The sequence below is a fragment of the Ixodes scapularis genome, unplaced genomic scaffold (assembly GCF_016920785.2).
Source record: "Ixodes scapularis isolate PalLabHiFi unplaced genomic scaffold, ASM1692078v2 PGA_scaffold7__128_contigs__length_106722199, whole genome shotgun sequence".
NCBI classification, from domain to species: Eukaryota; Metazoa; Arthropoda; class Arachnida; order Ixodida; family Ixodidae; genus Ixodes; species Ixodes scapularis.
Window position 1 is genome coordinate 67542889 of NW_024609882.1, and position 13702 is coordinate 67556590.

Here is a 13702-nt window from a genome sequence, read left to right on the forward strand (position 1 = left end):
TTTGCAACTCAGCGCGTGTCCTGTGCCGATTTCCAACCCCCCAGCGCGTGGCTATGATCAACATTTGCACCATATAATCGGCTCCAGACCACGTGGCTGCCTGTTCTAGTTGCGAGTTGAGGGGTTGAACGCTGCTCGTATTTGTCCAATTTGTAGTGAAAAACGAATGGGTGTTTCACAGGTTTTTAACGTCAGGGATCCGTTTTAAGCGATATTTGCGCAGGGTACAAAAATCGTTGTATCACCCCTTTAATAGGGACTTTTAGGAAACCGTTACCATGTTCTGCGTTCCGTACTACCAGAGCCTTTGAAGCACGTTCTAAAGCTCGCAATCCCGCAATCATGGTATCACTCGGGCGTGCGCTTAAAAGCATTATTTAAAGGCTCCGGTAGTGTGATACGCGCACCACGATAACGGTTTGCTAAAAGCCCCTAATGCATTTTTGCGGACGTTGACGAATGACTGAACTCTCCCGTAAAGGCTCTCAATATGTATTTTATTTCAATTGAAGGATGAGAGTATGACGTCCCGACTTGCAATACCAAAATGAAGCGAACATGTGGAATACCTACTGAGACTATCGCCTTTGTAGTCTACTTGTATCCCGTCTCACTTGTGCTATAACTTGCATCGAAGCAAAAGGTATAATTCAGTCAGTTTGTTTGGGCAGGTAGCGCAATCCAGTGTGGAACTCTCCCAACCAACTCATGGATGTTTCAAGGTCAATTTAATAGAGCCTGCGACCTTAGCTCAAGCACCCGAGTGATCTGTCGAACCGTAAGGCAGCACTCGCGTCCAATCGTTCGGCGTCATTCACTGCTTAAAGCTGCCCTATTTGACCACCAGCCGCGCTGACCAGCAGCCGACCTTAGTGCCGCCTACTCACTACCTCGGGGCAATAAAATATACAAACCGGCAATAATAAAATAAATTAAATCTATCACTAGCACGTTCCGAAGACTAGAAGGTGAGGATGGCACAGTGCAGACACACAAGGTCGCGGAGAAACACTGACAGTTCTCGTGTGTCCTACACACAACTTGGGTCACCAAATACGCTAAGCGTCAAAGTAACGGCACTTCGGCCTTTTTGAGGTTTAAAATCAGACGACCTGCCAGGTACTCGAAGCTTTATCAGAAATATCGGCACAAAACGGTCCGTGCTCCAAAAATGTTAAAACAGTTCACGACTGAGCAAAACGATATCGTGTGAACTTACTGCCACCGTAACCTGCGCTCAGGAAGTCGCGTCTTCGAATTACCAATCACTTTCACCAATTGTAGCAACAAAATGGCGGCAACCCTGGCAACTAGGCACCAAAGTGGTGGCACCCACAAGACAAGCAATAAATGGAGTGTCGTTACTCTGAACGTAGCGTATGCAGTGGCTCTAGGTACGACTGAGAAGGTTCACGCGGCACGCCCTCTCCACGTCGCCCTTCATGGGAGCCGTCCTGAACACGGCCACGGGGTACTCCCCCTTCCTTCTCGTCCGCAGCCAGGACACGATCAGCAGGCACACGACCCCGCCCAGCGCCAGCGCCAGCAGCACCGTGCACCCGTACATGGCTGTCGAGGAGTTGGAGAACCAGTCCCAGAAGGGCACGTCTTTCTGCATGACCTTTTGGGCGTCCGGGAAGTTTGCCGTCGCCAAGTTGGAGCGGTTCGACCGCAGGCCCTCAGGGTTCCAGGTGAACAGGATGAAGTAGACGTCGTGGGCACTCTCGTTGACCGGAAGCCACGTCGTCGGGAGCAGGAACGTGACGACCTGCCGGGATCCTGGGGAGGTGGGGACCAGGGTTCCTTCGGTCACGTCTGACTCGGAGACATTGTGGACGTTTTGTCCTTGGATGATGAGCAGGGAGCTTGGTGAAGTGCTCGCGTGCACCTGAAGTCGGCTGCCTGCAGCATAAAGTGATTGGCACTGATGCTGGGGACCAGCGCTAAGACTTTTAGGTAAATAATTAGGCTAGAAGACGTTATTTAGAACCAAACAACGATAAACTTTATAGAGTGATAACTAAAAACCTACTTGTGATTCGTGAAGATAACGTAATAAGGCAGGCCAGCTGGTTAAGGTTAAACATTTCTAAAACCTAAGACCGGGGGCTCCAAAAAGGGGACTTTGAGACATCTTGTGTTTGCACCCTTTTTGTAGCCTCAGTCTTGGGTATTAGAAATGTTTGTGGTTCGTTCATAATTTTTCTATTTCTTTAAGCTCCCGTGAAAATAATTATGAACTAAATTTTGGTGTTGAACATTCGTAGTGGGTACACGTCTTTTTTATATTATTTTTCTGAGCTTGACCATAGAGTTCCAGTTCAATTACACAAGAAGGGCTAAAATTGCGTCAATTATAGGCTGACGCTAAATAAAAACTCGCAATGAATTGTTTACCTACTAAAGTCAAAAGAAGTGAAAATGAACACTTTGTCAATGTAAAACACTTATTAGAAAACAAAAATCTAACAAGTGTTCTTTCTATATGCGTGGGTTAATCACGCACACACAGACAAAACCTGTGTCACGGTGGGACAATATTTCACAATCGTTCCACGGAGGTTTAAGTTTCGCGAAATGTTTAAAAGGAAACTGAAGTGGGTCTGTATTTGAGAAAAAAACACTTCAACGGCCTTCATTCGGCCTCTAGGATCACAAATATTGAAATTAGTTTTCAATTTGGTGTACGGAGGCTGCAGAAATTCGTTTTTAAGTACCGCCGAAGCCCCTCCTTCCCGCAGCGTAACGTCACACTAAGAGTTTTCGGAATCTCTGCTCTCAAGCATCTTCAGCGCCTGTCAAACCTATGCACACGCACTCTTGCTAATTTCAAAAAGGTCAGAAAGAGACGTCACGGCTAGTGTCGTGTCAGTGCGGAAAAATATATCTGGCAAGCTTGCAATTGGACGCGCTGCCCACACGAGCGTCATGCACTTGGCAACCCAAAGATCCCAGTATGACGTCACGACTGGTCGGAGGTTTTTCGCGTTTTCCTGCTTTTAGTAACGTCTTCTGGGAAAAGAATCTTGGAAAAACAAACGTAATATTCAGATTCACGGGATAAAAATACGCCAGAATTCACCTCTTAAATCGTTTTTTTTTTTTTCAAGAAGTGTTCAGCTTCCCTTTAAGTGCGACAATGTATAGAATGATGCTGATGAAAATACATGTCAGGATTGAAGAAAAATAAATATCTACGGACAAGACAACATAACCATATATTTTTGGTTGTATTGTCGTTGCCTCACATGTTTATTCTTTCTTCAATCTAGACCCGCACCAATCCGTCCTTCGTTCATCAAGAAAATATATGTGCTTGAAGGAATCTAGACAGTTAATAGATGCCTTGCACCTGACGTCATCCCGTCAGATCTCCCGCAACCAAAAAAGGGGAATAAGGAACCTTCTTCTCACCGGGACTCAATCCTTTATGCATCCCAGACTTGGCCAGAATTCGCTATTCTCCCTCTAGAATATTAACCCGTCACTCAAAATGTGTCAAAAAGCAGCTTTCCCCTCTCTCTCTCTCTTCAATTGTGGTGCGAAATGGACGATATGACGTCAGTGCAAGCCATGTAATAAACATATGCATTTCTATTTAACACGTGAAATGCCCAATAAATGCTACGAACGTATTGCAACATCTGTAATGTAAAAAAACTATTAATGACCCGAGTTTTATGTTTAATATTAATATAAGTTATTTAATTGTTGTGTGTTGTAATTGAGTTCCTTTAAAAGCATCATAACACAGTATTTTCTTAACATTTTATGTACCGCAGAACCGATAGTGTGATACGAGGGCATTTTAGCATAAGGGCAATTACCTAAAGCTTAGTTTTAGTCGATGAATTACAAAAAAATAAAAGCAAACCACAAAGTGCTTCGTAGGATACTGAAAATAACGAAAATAAAACTGCAAGTTTTGGAGAGTTAGTAACGAGTCAGTGATGTCATCACTTACCATAATTTGACTCTCATTCCGCGAAACGTACAAAAGGATGCCGTGTATAAACCATGTGTTGGAACATTAAGATGTAACCCTCAATCCATTTTTGATCACTGTAGATAAAATGTTATGAAACTTCGAACCTCCTATGTTCCGTTTTGCCTTACGATATGCCGCAGCGGACGTGGTTAGAAAACGAAGCCAATCCACAGGTTGTATCATGTCACGTGACCTTCCGGTTGGGCACATATACGCGCAGATCACAAAGTCATATGTCACGCGTTGAACGCTGGATAGGCTAAGATGACTCGTAGCGTCCGTTGCGGTACATCGTACAATAAAACGTAGTAATTTTTTTTTTGCTCACAGTGCCTTCGAGTGTTTCAATGAAGAGAAGGGGCGTCTAAGTGTTATAAAAGCAACCTTGTGCAAAGTTTTTGAATCAAGTGTATTAAATGACAAAAGCAGCTGGCCTTAACAAAACCGATGTTTGTGCCTGTCATTAGTCGTCTTTGTGTTGTTTCTCTTTCAAGGTAAGCGTATACAAAACATGCACCTCAGACTGGATCTGACAGGCGTTTTGGTAACGGAAAATGTGCTCAAGACGCATCTTTGACAGCATCTTTTAAACATCTTGGTCATGGCAATTGTCTAAAAAGGTCAAGATTAAAGAAAGAATGAACATGAAGGACAAAACACAACACGTCCCCTTCTGTGTTCCTGAGACTCGGGTTTTATTACCATGACAACACAAACACATTTTTTAACAAGCAACGGATATATAGGAATTTAAAAAGTGAGCAGCCGATTAAAAGCGGGAAAATCGAGGATAGGGAAAGTAACTAAAAAGAGACGAAGGAGAGGAGAAACAATAAGATGAAATGTAAAGTCAGGAGGACATTGTCATTTCTGATCTGAGAAATTCCACTTTATTCTACGTCAAAAAGAGTGAGGGATTAGGAACATTGTTCTTTGCGCTATCCCCCCCCCCCCCCCCCCCCCCCATGGCGGACAGCTCTATAATTTCCCCTCCATATCTGCTCTCATAGTCTCCACCCCCCCCCCCCCCCGGCCCTTCAGGATTCTTGCCTCTTCAAAGCGGAGTCTGCAGTTTGTGCAGGGAGGGGTGTGCATGACTATGTGATGATAGGAATCAAGTGAGGCCTTGCAAACTTCGGTGTAATGTTCCCGGAGTCGGTCATTTGTCCACCAGCCAGTCTGACCTATGTATCGGCTTCCGCAGCTCAAGAGAATGGAGCACCAACTTCTCTTATCAAGCCATAAACTTATTTTAATTTTTGACTGTGCAGATATGGCCGAGAGATTATAGAGTCATTCGCCATGAACAACGCAAACAATAACGTTTCTAATCCATCACTATTTGTGACGAAGACTGAAGTTGAATTTCTCAAATCAAAGATGACACTGTCGACCCGACTTTGTATTTTATTTCGGCGCCAATTCCCTCGTTTCTTTCTTCTTAGTGACTTTCTTCTTCCTTGATTTTCCCGCCTCTAATCGGTTGCTCTCTTTTCGAGTTCCTATATGTCCGTTGCTAGTTGAAAACTGTGGTTTTGTTCTCTTTGTTCTACATGTTTATTTTTTTATCTTAACCCGCACCAACACGCTCTTTGTCCATCAATGCACAAGGCACGCACCTTAAACTGCATTTTGCCGACGTCTTGGTTAAATGGAGACATGTACAAAACATGCATTTTAGACTTAATCGTACATACATCTTTGTCACGGCCAAAGTGTAGAAGACATGCATCTAAGTTGCATCTTGCAGACGTCTTGATTACGACATACGTGGACAAGACATGCACCTTAGAGTGAATCTTACTGACGTCTTGGTCACGAAAAATATGTAAACAAGGCAGGCATATTAGACTTCATCTTACAGACGGCTTGGTCACAGCAAACGTTTACAACGCTTGCATTTTCGACTACATCCTTCAGATTTCTTGGTAACTGAAAACATGTACAAGACATGCATCTTAAATTGCACCTTACAAACGTCTTGGTAACAGAAAACGTGCAGAAGACATTCATCATAAATCACATCTTGCAGACGTCTTAATTACGGCAAAACATGTAGAAGACTGAATCATAGACTGAATCTTACTGAAGTCTCGGTCACGGTGTATATATATATGTGTGCAAGATATGGGGGGGGGGGGGGGGGGCATTCTAGACTGCATCTTACATGCGTCTTGACCACAGCAATCGTGTGCAGAAGATGCACCTTCGACTGAATCTTATAGGTGCCTTGGTAACGACAGACATCTGCAAGGCTTGCACTTTTTTTTGCATCTTTCAGACGTTTTGGTTACGTAAAACCTGTAAAAGGCATGCATTTTAAACCGAATTTTACAGACTTTATCACTCCAAACGAGTACAAGAAATGTATTTAAATGTGCAAGACGTGTCTCTTAGACTGCAGTTTACAGACGTCTTGGTCACAGAAAGCATGTACAAGACACGCATCCTAGATTCCGTAGTAAAGACGTCTTGGTTATGGTAAACGTGTATAAGACATACAATTTACCTGCATTTAACGGACGTCATGGAAACAACAAACCTGTACAAGACATGCACATTAGACTGCATCTAACAGGCATATTGTTTACAGAAAACGTATACAAGACGTGCCCCTTAGACTACATTTTAAAGGGATGCTGAACCGAACATTTTAGTGTCTCTGATAAGTGGTGCACTATCTTTCCATGAGTAAGCAGCCGCCGGTGTGCGCAAGCACACGCAACGAAATCGACGTCATCATATCCACCATTCACGGTGTGAATTGTTGAATGGTTCAGCATCCCTTTAAGTAGTCTTGTCCACAGCGAACGTGTACAAGACATGCGTCTTAGGCAGTATCTAAGAGGCGTCTTGGTCACGAAAAACGTAAATAAGGCATGCATTTTAAACTGAATCTTACAGAGGTGTTGGTCAAGGTGAGCTCCAGGCGATGTCCACGATATCGTCACAATACGACTTCCGTTTTCTGCCCTGGATGCGCTCTCAACTCGGAGGTCTCTGACCGACGCCGGCGGATAGACGATGGCTCGCTGAAGCTTGTGGACCACGAACGAACCGGCATTCTCGTATCTGGAAAACTCGGTGACGGGGTAATCGCCGATGCCTACGCTTCTCTTCTCTCTGCTCCATCCTGGGAGACAAGGTTGCCGGATTCTGATGCTGGTCATCCATTCAGATACACTGGCACAATCAAAGAAAACTAGGCTGACGCTAATATGAACCGCGGCCTCATTTTACAGACAGCAGTTCGATGAAAGTGCAACTTGAATGGACGAGGAATGTTTACAGCAGCGCCCCACGTCGAAGAAGTCTACTTTTAGTCGGGTACTTCCTGGTCGCTTTTAACTTTCGAATCAGATGACGACAAGCTCTGAAACTTTGGCAACTGGTCTGGACCAGTTGTTTCACAAGGGGGGTGGCGGGGGGGGCGGATTGCCCTGGGTGCAGCGCTCAGGGGGGTGTCGCGGCGGGCCACGAGAGTGGGGGGGGGGGGGGGGGGGGGAAGGGGGGGGGGGGGGGTGTCGTGGCCGGCTACCGCCCCGGGTGCAGCTGACCCTCGTGACGCCACTGGTCTGGACCGTTAAGTTTCGACGGATACTGAACTTTCGGCAACGCATAATTTACTTTTGCAATGATAAAAGCATACCAAATTGTTTACAATTTATCAAAGAATATTTTTAGTGTAATTACTCACAATCGAGTTGCAAGTAATAATAATATTATTATTAATATTATTATTATAATATTATTATATTATTATTAAAATAAATATTATAATAATAATATAATAAAATAATTATAATGATAATAATAAGAACAACTTCACCCCGATCAACTATCATGGTCAGCTGCATGCAAGCGTGCAGGAAATACGCATCACTGAACGTACAAAACAGTTACGGTAATGAACAAGTCAATGTCACTTCTCCAAAAATTAAAGCAAACTGAAAAATGATCGAAATCCCTAAACCAAACCTGTGCAAAAAAAGAAAAAAAGAAACATCAATGCTTAGAAAGGAAAGAAATTTGAACGCCAATCTTAGGTTAGATTCTTAAATTCAATATTATTTGCAAACAGATTTCTTAATATACGTAGAAGGGTAAAATGAAGCATTTGGAGGCCATCATTTGTTCGCTGAGTGACCATCCTCCAATTTTCTGCCTGACACAGTTCATATAAAAATTACAGACCGTTGTCGACGCTCATTGAGGGAGTATCATGCAGTAGTGGTATTTGCACTCAACACACCCGTTTGTGTCAGAACTAGCTAAATTAAAGTAAAACTCGAGATGATTTAGTGCCACAGCAAGCCTTAGTATGTAGCGCGGGCACTCGCTTCAAGTAGTCTATACAACCCAGAGTTTCCTACATAAAATACATAAACTACATACAAACTACCCCCCCCCCCTTGATTTACAATCTTGAATGAACCATTGACGACCGCCATGCCGGCTGACACACTCCGCCATCGAAGCTCCAGGTTCAAAGGAACTTAGAAGATCTGCTTTGGAGGCACTTTCTCCACCTACAGTATTTCCCTATTATAGAAGTATCGTTCTTCCCACCTTGACGACTGGCTGCCGAATTCATTTTTAGAGCTCCGAGTCGTGTTTTGCTGTCCCCTGCGGCTTCGACGTCGACAGAGTACCGACCGGGACGGTTGAAACCCGAGAAAAACGCAGAGTAGATGCCGTCCTCCGCTCTCACGTCGGCGCCTGCAAAAGTTCGAAAGCAAACCGTTATCTGGAAAACAATTCTGAGGCCAAGCCGAAATCAACATTGTCCACGTTTATTTCCCTGGCGCAGCAGATAGACGTCAGAGGTGAAGGAAAGCCACGAACAATAAAAAATCTCGACGTTTTATGAGTTGTGTTTATCTCCCTTTCTCGTCAGGTCGAGTGCCGGGACTCGTTCTCGATCAGGGAAAACACAAGTTATAGCAGAACGCTGGTGCAGCAGACGTGTCCATTCTTTAATGGCCGGTTCAAGGAAACGCCTTTTCCCTTGCGTTCAGCTGCGTTCCGCCATGTTGATGAACAACGTCCAAGGACGTCACTTTCGCAATTTGTTTATACGCATACGCTTGCTTTTGTCGTCTCTGGAGTTGGTAGATCGTTGAAGCACGGCGAGTGTCTCCGTCGACGATAAAACACCAGAAGTACAGTCAGGGACGGATTTGGGTTGCATAAATCTGATATTTTTCAAATTTGTTTTCCTTCATGGTCGCCTAGACGGCATTTATTGGAGTCTTTATGACCGCCACCTGGTCGACTCCTCAATCGCCGGCTCGCCTTAAGCACTAATAACAACCAGCATGTATATAGCTTCGGGTACAGATGATGCTCCTTTGTATTGCGAATTAATCCGGCATGTGTAGTCGGTCATGACAAAAAAAAGAAAAAAAAAAGCTCGGTCCAGCTGGAAAACATCGCCTCCGTGCATAAAAACACATAGTTCGAAAATTCATCAACATGGCGTCCGGGGAGATTCTGAGCCCGAATCACGGGAAGTGATGTCAAAAATGACTATTTAAATAACTAAGCCCCAAAGATTTGTTGTCTGTTGCTGCAAGGCTGTAAGCACTGCAGAAGTAAGGTACCGTTGCCAGCGATGCACGGAAAAGTTGATGGTAAGCGCTAGGGGTAATCAGCTCACCGTCACCCCTGTCCTTGAGCGGGACGTACACCTGGTTCCCGAGAGGAGTGGTGACCGTGGCCAGGACCTTGGCTCCGACCACGGGCACGTTCTCCTTGCGCAGCTCGGCGTAGATCTTGAACAGGGTGGACGAGCCGACGGACTCGAGGCTGCGGCTGCTAAAGAAGGATCGCATGCGCACGGGTTGCACGTCGGGGTCGCGGGCTTCGGAGGTGACCGTCACGGTGACCGTGTCGTCCACCCGGTTGACCGGATGGCTGATGAGCACCACCCGCCACCTGCCTGTCTGGGAGGCCCACGGGAACGCACATTGACACAACAAGGAAAAGGGAAAAAATAAGATGGTCGGCTGTCTATAGCCGGTGACAGGTTAAGAGTAAGGTGGAAGCTACACCCACCTCTTTCCACTTCGGCAGAGCAAACGCTGAAGAGGGAACGCCTCATCTCCAGCGCTTGCTCTGCTGAAGTGGAAAGAGGTGGGAGGGGCTTCCACTTTACTCTTAATCTGTCACCGACTATAGAAGGATAGGTTAGCCGCTAGGCTAGGCTCGGCAATGTTATGTTCGGCTAAAGTTAGGATACTTTATATTTCTACTTAAAAAATACCGCTCCTAACCAGACATGTACACGTTCAAATAGAAGTAATACAAATAGCGTTACACGTTAATAAGTCAAAGGGTCACTGAGTGCGTTACTAGTTGCTGAGAGTCAAAAGAAACTTGCCACTTTAGCTCAAAAGTAACTAGCTACTTCATCATTATTCTGAATTACGTTGCCTTTTTTCTTTGTGTGAAGCCGCAGCCGCCTTTTATTGTTTTGTATCGTTAATAATGCTTCGCTTTTTAACGCATTCAATGACATTTCTTGTATATTCTTGTCGGCACTTTTTTCTTTGCCATGAAGGTCACAGGTGCTAGCAGGAGTGAAAAACAAATACGGTATCTTGTGTCCTGCATGTTCATCTCCAGAACTAACTAAATACCTTTACTCGTTACTCCATCAAAAAGTAACAAAAAATGCATCACTCGTTTCTCCCCTTTATTCCTATAAAATTAATTATAGTGGATGACAGGTTAAGAGTGCAGAACTTGCCCCTCCCGCAAAGCCCTCCACTCTTTACACTTTAGCTGAGCGAACGCTGGAGAGGAGGCAAGAAGGAACTCACATCCTCTCCAGCATTCGCTATGTTAAAGTGGAAAGTAACGCGTGACCTATAGCTCGTTACTTACCAGTCCTAAGCGCATTTTAAGCGCCGTGCCCTGGACATACCTCGTGGTTGGGGACGACGACCTTGTGCCTCTGCAGATCGTAGTCGTACTGCGCGAGGATCTCCCTTCCTGTGGGGCTCACCGCCATCATGGCCGTCGTGTCTTCGGGTGCCCCGGTGGCGATGAACATGGTGTTGAGGCCCAGCTCCTTGTCCACCATCACGTCCATGGAGGTCCTCGCACTGGTCAGGGGCACCGCTCGCTTGAAGACCTGTGCAGAGGCAAGCACGAAGCAAGTGGTGTAGTTGGGCGAGTTAGCGGATGATCAGAATACAGTTAAGCAATTACAGCTTGAGAGATCATGATAGGTGTGTTGGTTTCTCTAGGGCTTTCCACATTGAGTGGACTGTACTCTAATCCTTGAGAGACGAAGATTAGATTAAGGTAATATAATCCCCTGCAGCAGGGCCAGAGTCGCACGCGAACTGCCTCTGTTGTAAGCTTTCCTGCCTTAGTCCGATTCGATTGCACTAGGCCGCCATATTGTAGCCGTATTTCAGCACCGCGGCGCAGTTCCGACACCAAAAGTTCCTGGCTCCTGCCATGTCCTACAAAAGAACTGCGTCGACAGCCGAGGCGCTGCAGACTCTGCTGTTCGCACTTTCGCGCACAGACTGATCCCATTGAACCCTCACCGTGACGTAACGTCACGTCATGGTGCCACGTGATGTAATGGTATCACGTGCCGTGACAACATAATATTACGTCCCCGTGTCAAGTGACACTGTGAAGTCGCAGTGTCAAATTTATCGGAAACTTTCCCGCTAAATTTATCAATGACATTACCCACCAACGACCTACGCGAAACAACCCCCGCGGTCCCTCGAAAAACCACGGAAACGACTCTTGCCGTAAAATCGTAAGCTTCAGTACTCTGACGGCATTCAATTATTCTATTCAGAGATGGCAGTTTTGACATTACTGTAATCAAATTACGGTCATTAAATTACGTCACGTTGTAATGAGAATTACATTTCTGGCCTGGTAACTTAGTACTGTAATGAATTACAGGCAGTAATTTCGAGACTATTACTCGTTACTTTTGAAATTACTTTGCCCCAAATCTCAGCTTTAGGAAAAACGAGCAAAATTATTTTGCATGGTGACATTTTCTGAAAGCGGTATCAGAGTAAATAAAATACGGCCATCTGAATGCAAAGCCTCGTACGAAGAACATGACAGACGCAGAAAGGCTGACTGGAAAGGTGAAGAAGTCGGAGAAAAGCTTCGCTGTAAGGCCACAGCTAACGAACTTCAAGCAAGACAGATCCACAGCGTCACGTCAACACGACGAAACTACGCTTCGTTCGTCACTAAGCTGCAGCGCGAGCTACGAGCTCACCGGAACCAGTCAGCCATCGTCCTTTCATCACCCGACCCATCCCGTCCCCTTCACTGCGCGTGGGTATGAACGAGAGCGTGATTACCTGGCGAAATATAGACGTGTGGCTGTTCCAAGGAGCACGTAGCTTGCACTGTCCGTTTAGGGGTGAACTGCTTATATATTACAATGCGAAGGGCACATCACCAGTAAAGTCAATACAATTTTAAACCTGAGAGGACAGGACGGGCAGATCCCCAGCCTTCTTGCTCTTTCTTCATACAAGCTCAAACCGTGAGCTTCGAATATCGTGAACAACAAACGACCGAAATATATAGTGAATCCCAAATGCCTTGACAAGGCCCCAGAACGTTTCGTGCGTATCCCTGGCCCTTTTATGTAAAGGTGCTTTTTCAAGTCGGAAAATACGAGAATTGAGTAAAGCAGATGCCGCCCGCGGTATGCCCCTATGCCTCTCCCTGAGGAGTTAATTCGGGAATAAGCAATCGAGCAGATATCGCCACCCGTTTTATGGGAAAGTACATATTTTAGGAAGCTCACGCCATCCCTTCCCTCAACTGGCGATGCTCCTGCCTAGTAAACATCAAGCACCCATGTGTGACACCGCGCAATAAATTCGGGTCTTAGTTTTTTTGGGGAAAAATACTTCTCAAGAAAGTGACCGGGAATGCGTCAGCTAGTGATCTTGGGAATAATAAGATTAGATTACGTTCGAGTCTGAAGGAATATGTTCCACGTGCCAAATTCTTGAAAGAACGAGCTGCCATGGCCCGACTTAACTTACTGACACGGACTTCAACTTTTTCATAATCAGGAAGACGGTCCTTTAACTAAGGACCTTCACCATTTAATAACCTATAAAAGCGGTGAGTCGGCTGTCTTTCTGTCAGATCAAGATAAGAAGCTATTCATTCTGTTTAACACCTGAGTCGTGTGCGCCAGCGAAACGATTGTTCAGTATGGTTAACTGTGAGGCGCATAAAGCCGGGGTTCGTATTGCTTATACATCATGCAAAATAAATTCTGCATAGAGACTGGAACACGAGTCGCCACGAGATCCGTGCTTCGAATGCCGCATGGCAATGTATTCAAGGAAAAAACTTGGCACGCAGCATTCGAACCCCCGATATTGCGGTGACTCGTGTTGGCAGACGGTACTTTGTATGGTGAATGAGCAGTGTGACGTTGGATTAAGGCTCTTGCAGTGTAAACACGAATATATATGTTCCGGTACATGCACTCTAAATAAAATGAGGAAGTATTGCTGCCTCAAGGTATTGAAAAGTTAATGTCGAGGTAATTTCGTCACTTTCAGAAAGCAATTGTAATGTAATGGCATTGCTTTTCGCCTGCGGTAATTTGTAATCAAATTAAATTAAATTCTCGTAGTTTTCAAAAAAGTAATTAGTACTCTATTTTAATTAATTTTTTTAAATTTTTAGCCA

The 13702-nt window shown here is 45.0% G+C and overlaps 2 protein-coding genes across 2 annotated transcripts in view; both read right to left on the minus strand.

The window, feature by feature from the left end:
• Positions 1–476: 476 nt before the first annotated feature.
• Positions 477–6503, minus strand: LOC121833155. Its single transcript, XM_042286263.1, has 3 exons — positions 6498–6503; positions 6398–6437; positions 477–1902 (listed from the first exon to the last, which is right to left on the minus strand). Exons 1-3 carry the CDS (start codon positions 6501–6503, stop codon positions 1391–1393), a joined length of 558 nt encoding a protein of 185 aa, XP_042142197.1. The 3' UTR covers positions 477–1390.
• Positions 6504–8474: 1971 nt separating this feature from the next.
• The window catches only part of LOC120841635 (calcium-activated chloride channel regulator 1), a 57776-nt gene continuing 52548 nt past the window's right edge, over positions 8475–13702 (minus strand). Inside the window, exons 10-12 of the mRNA XM_042286264.1 lie at positions 10917–11126; positions 9648–9933; positions 8475–8707 (exon numbers count right to left, since the gene is read on the minus strand). Coding sequence (XP_042142198.1) covers positions 8475–8707; positions 9648–9933; positions 10917–11126 — 729 coding nt within the window. The remainder of the gene's footprint in view (positions 8708–9647; positions 9934–10916; positions 11127–13702) is intronic.

What these genes read in the sequence shown, in the direction of transcription:
- LOC121833155 (XM_042286263.1), bottom strand. An exon ending in TTTCTGTGACCAAGACGTCT is followed by an intron (nt 1,903 to 6,397) that starts GTAAACTGCAGT and finishes TTTATGCTGCAG; the next exon opens with GCAGCCGACTTCAGGTGCAC.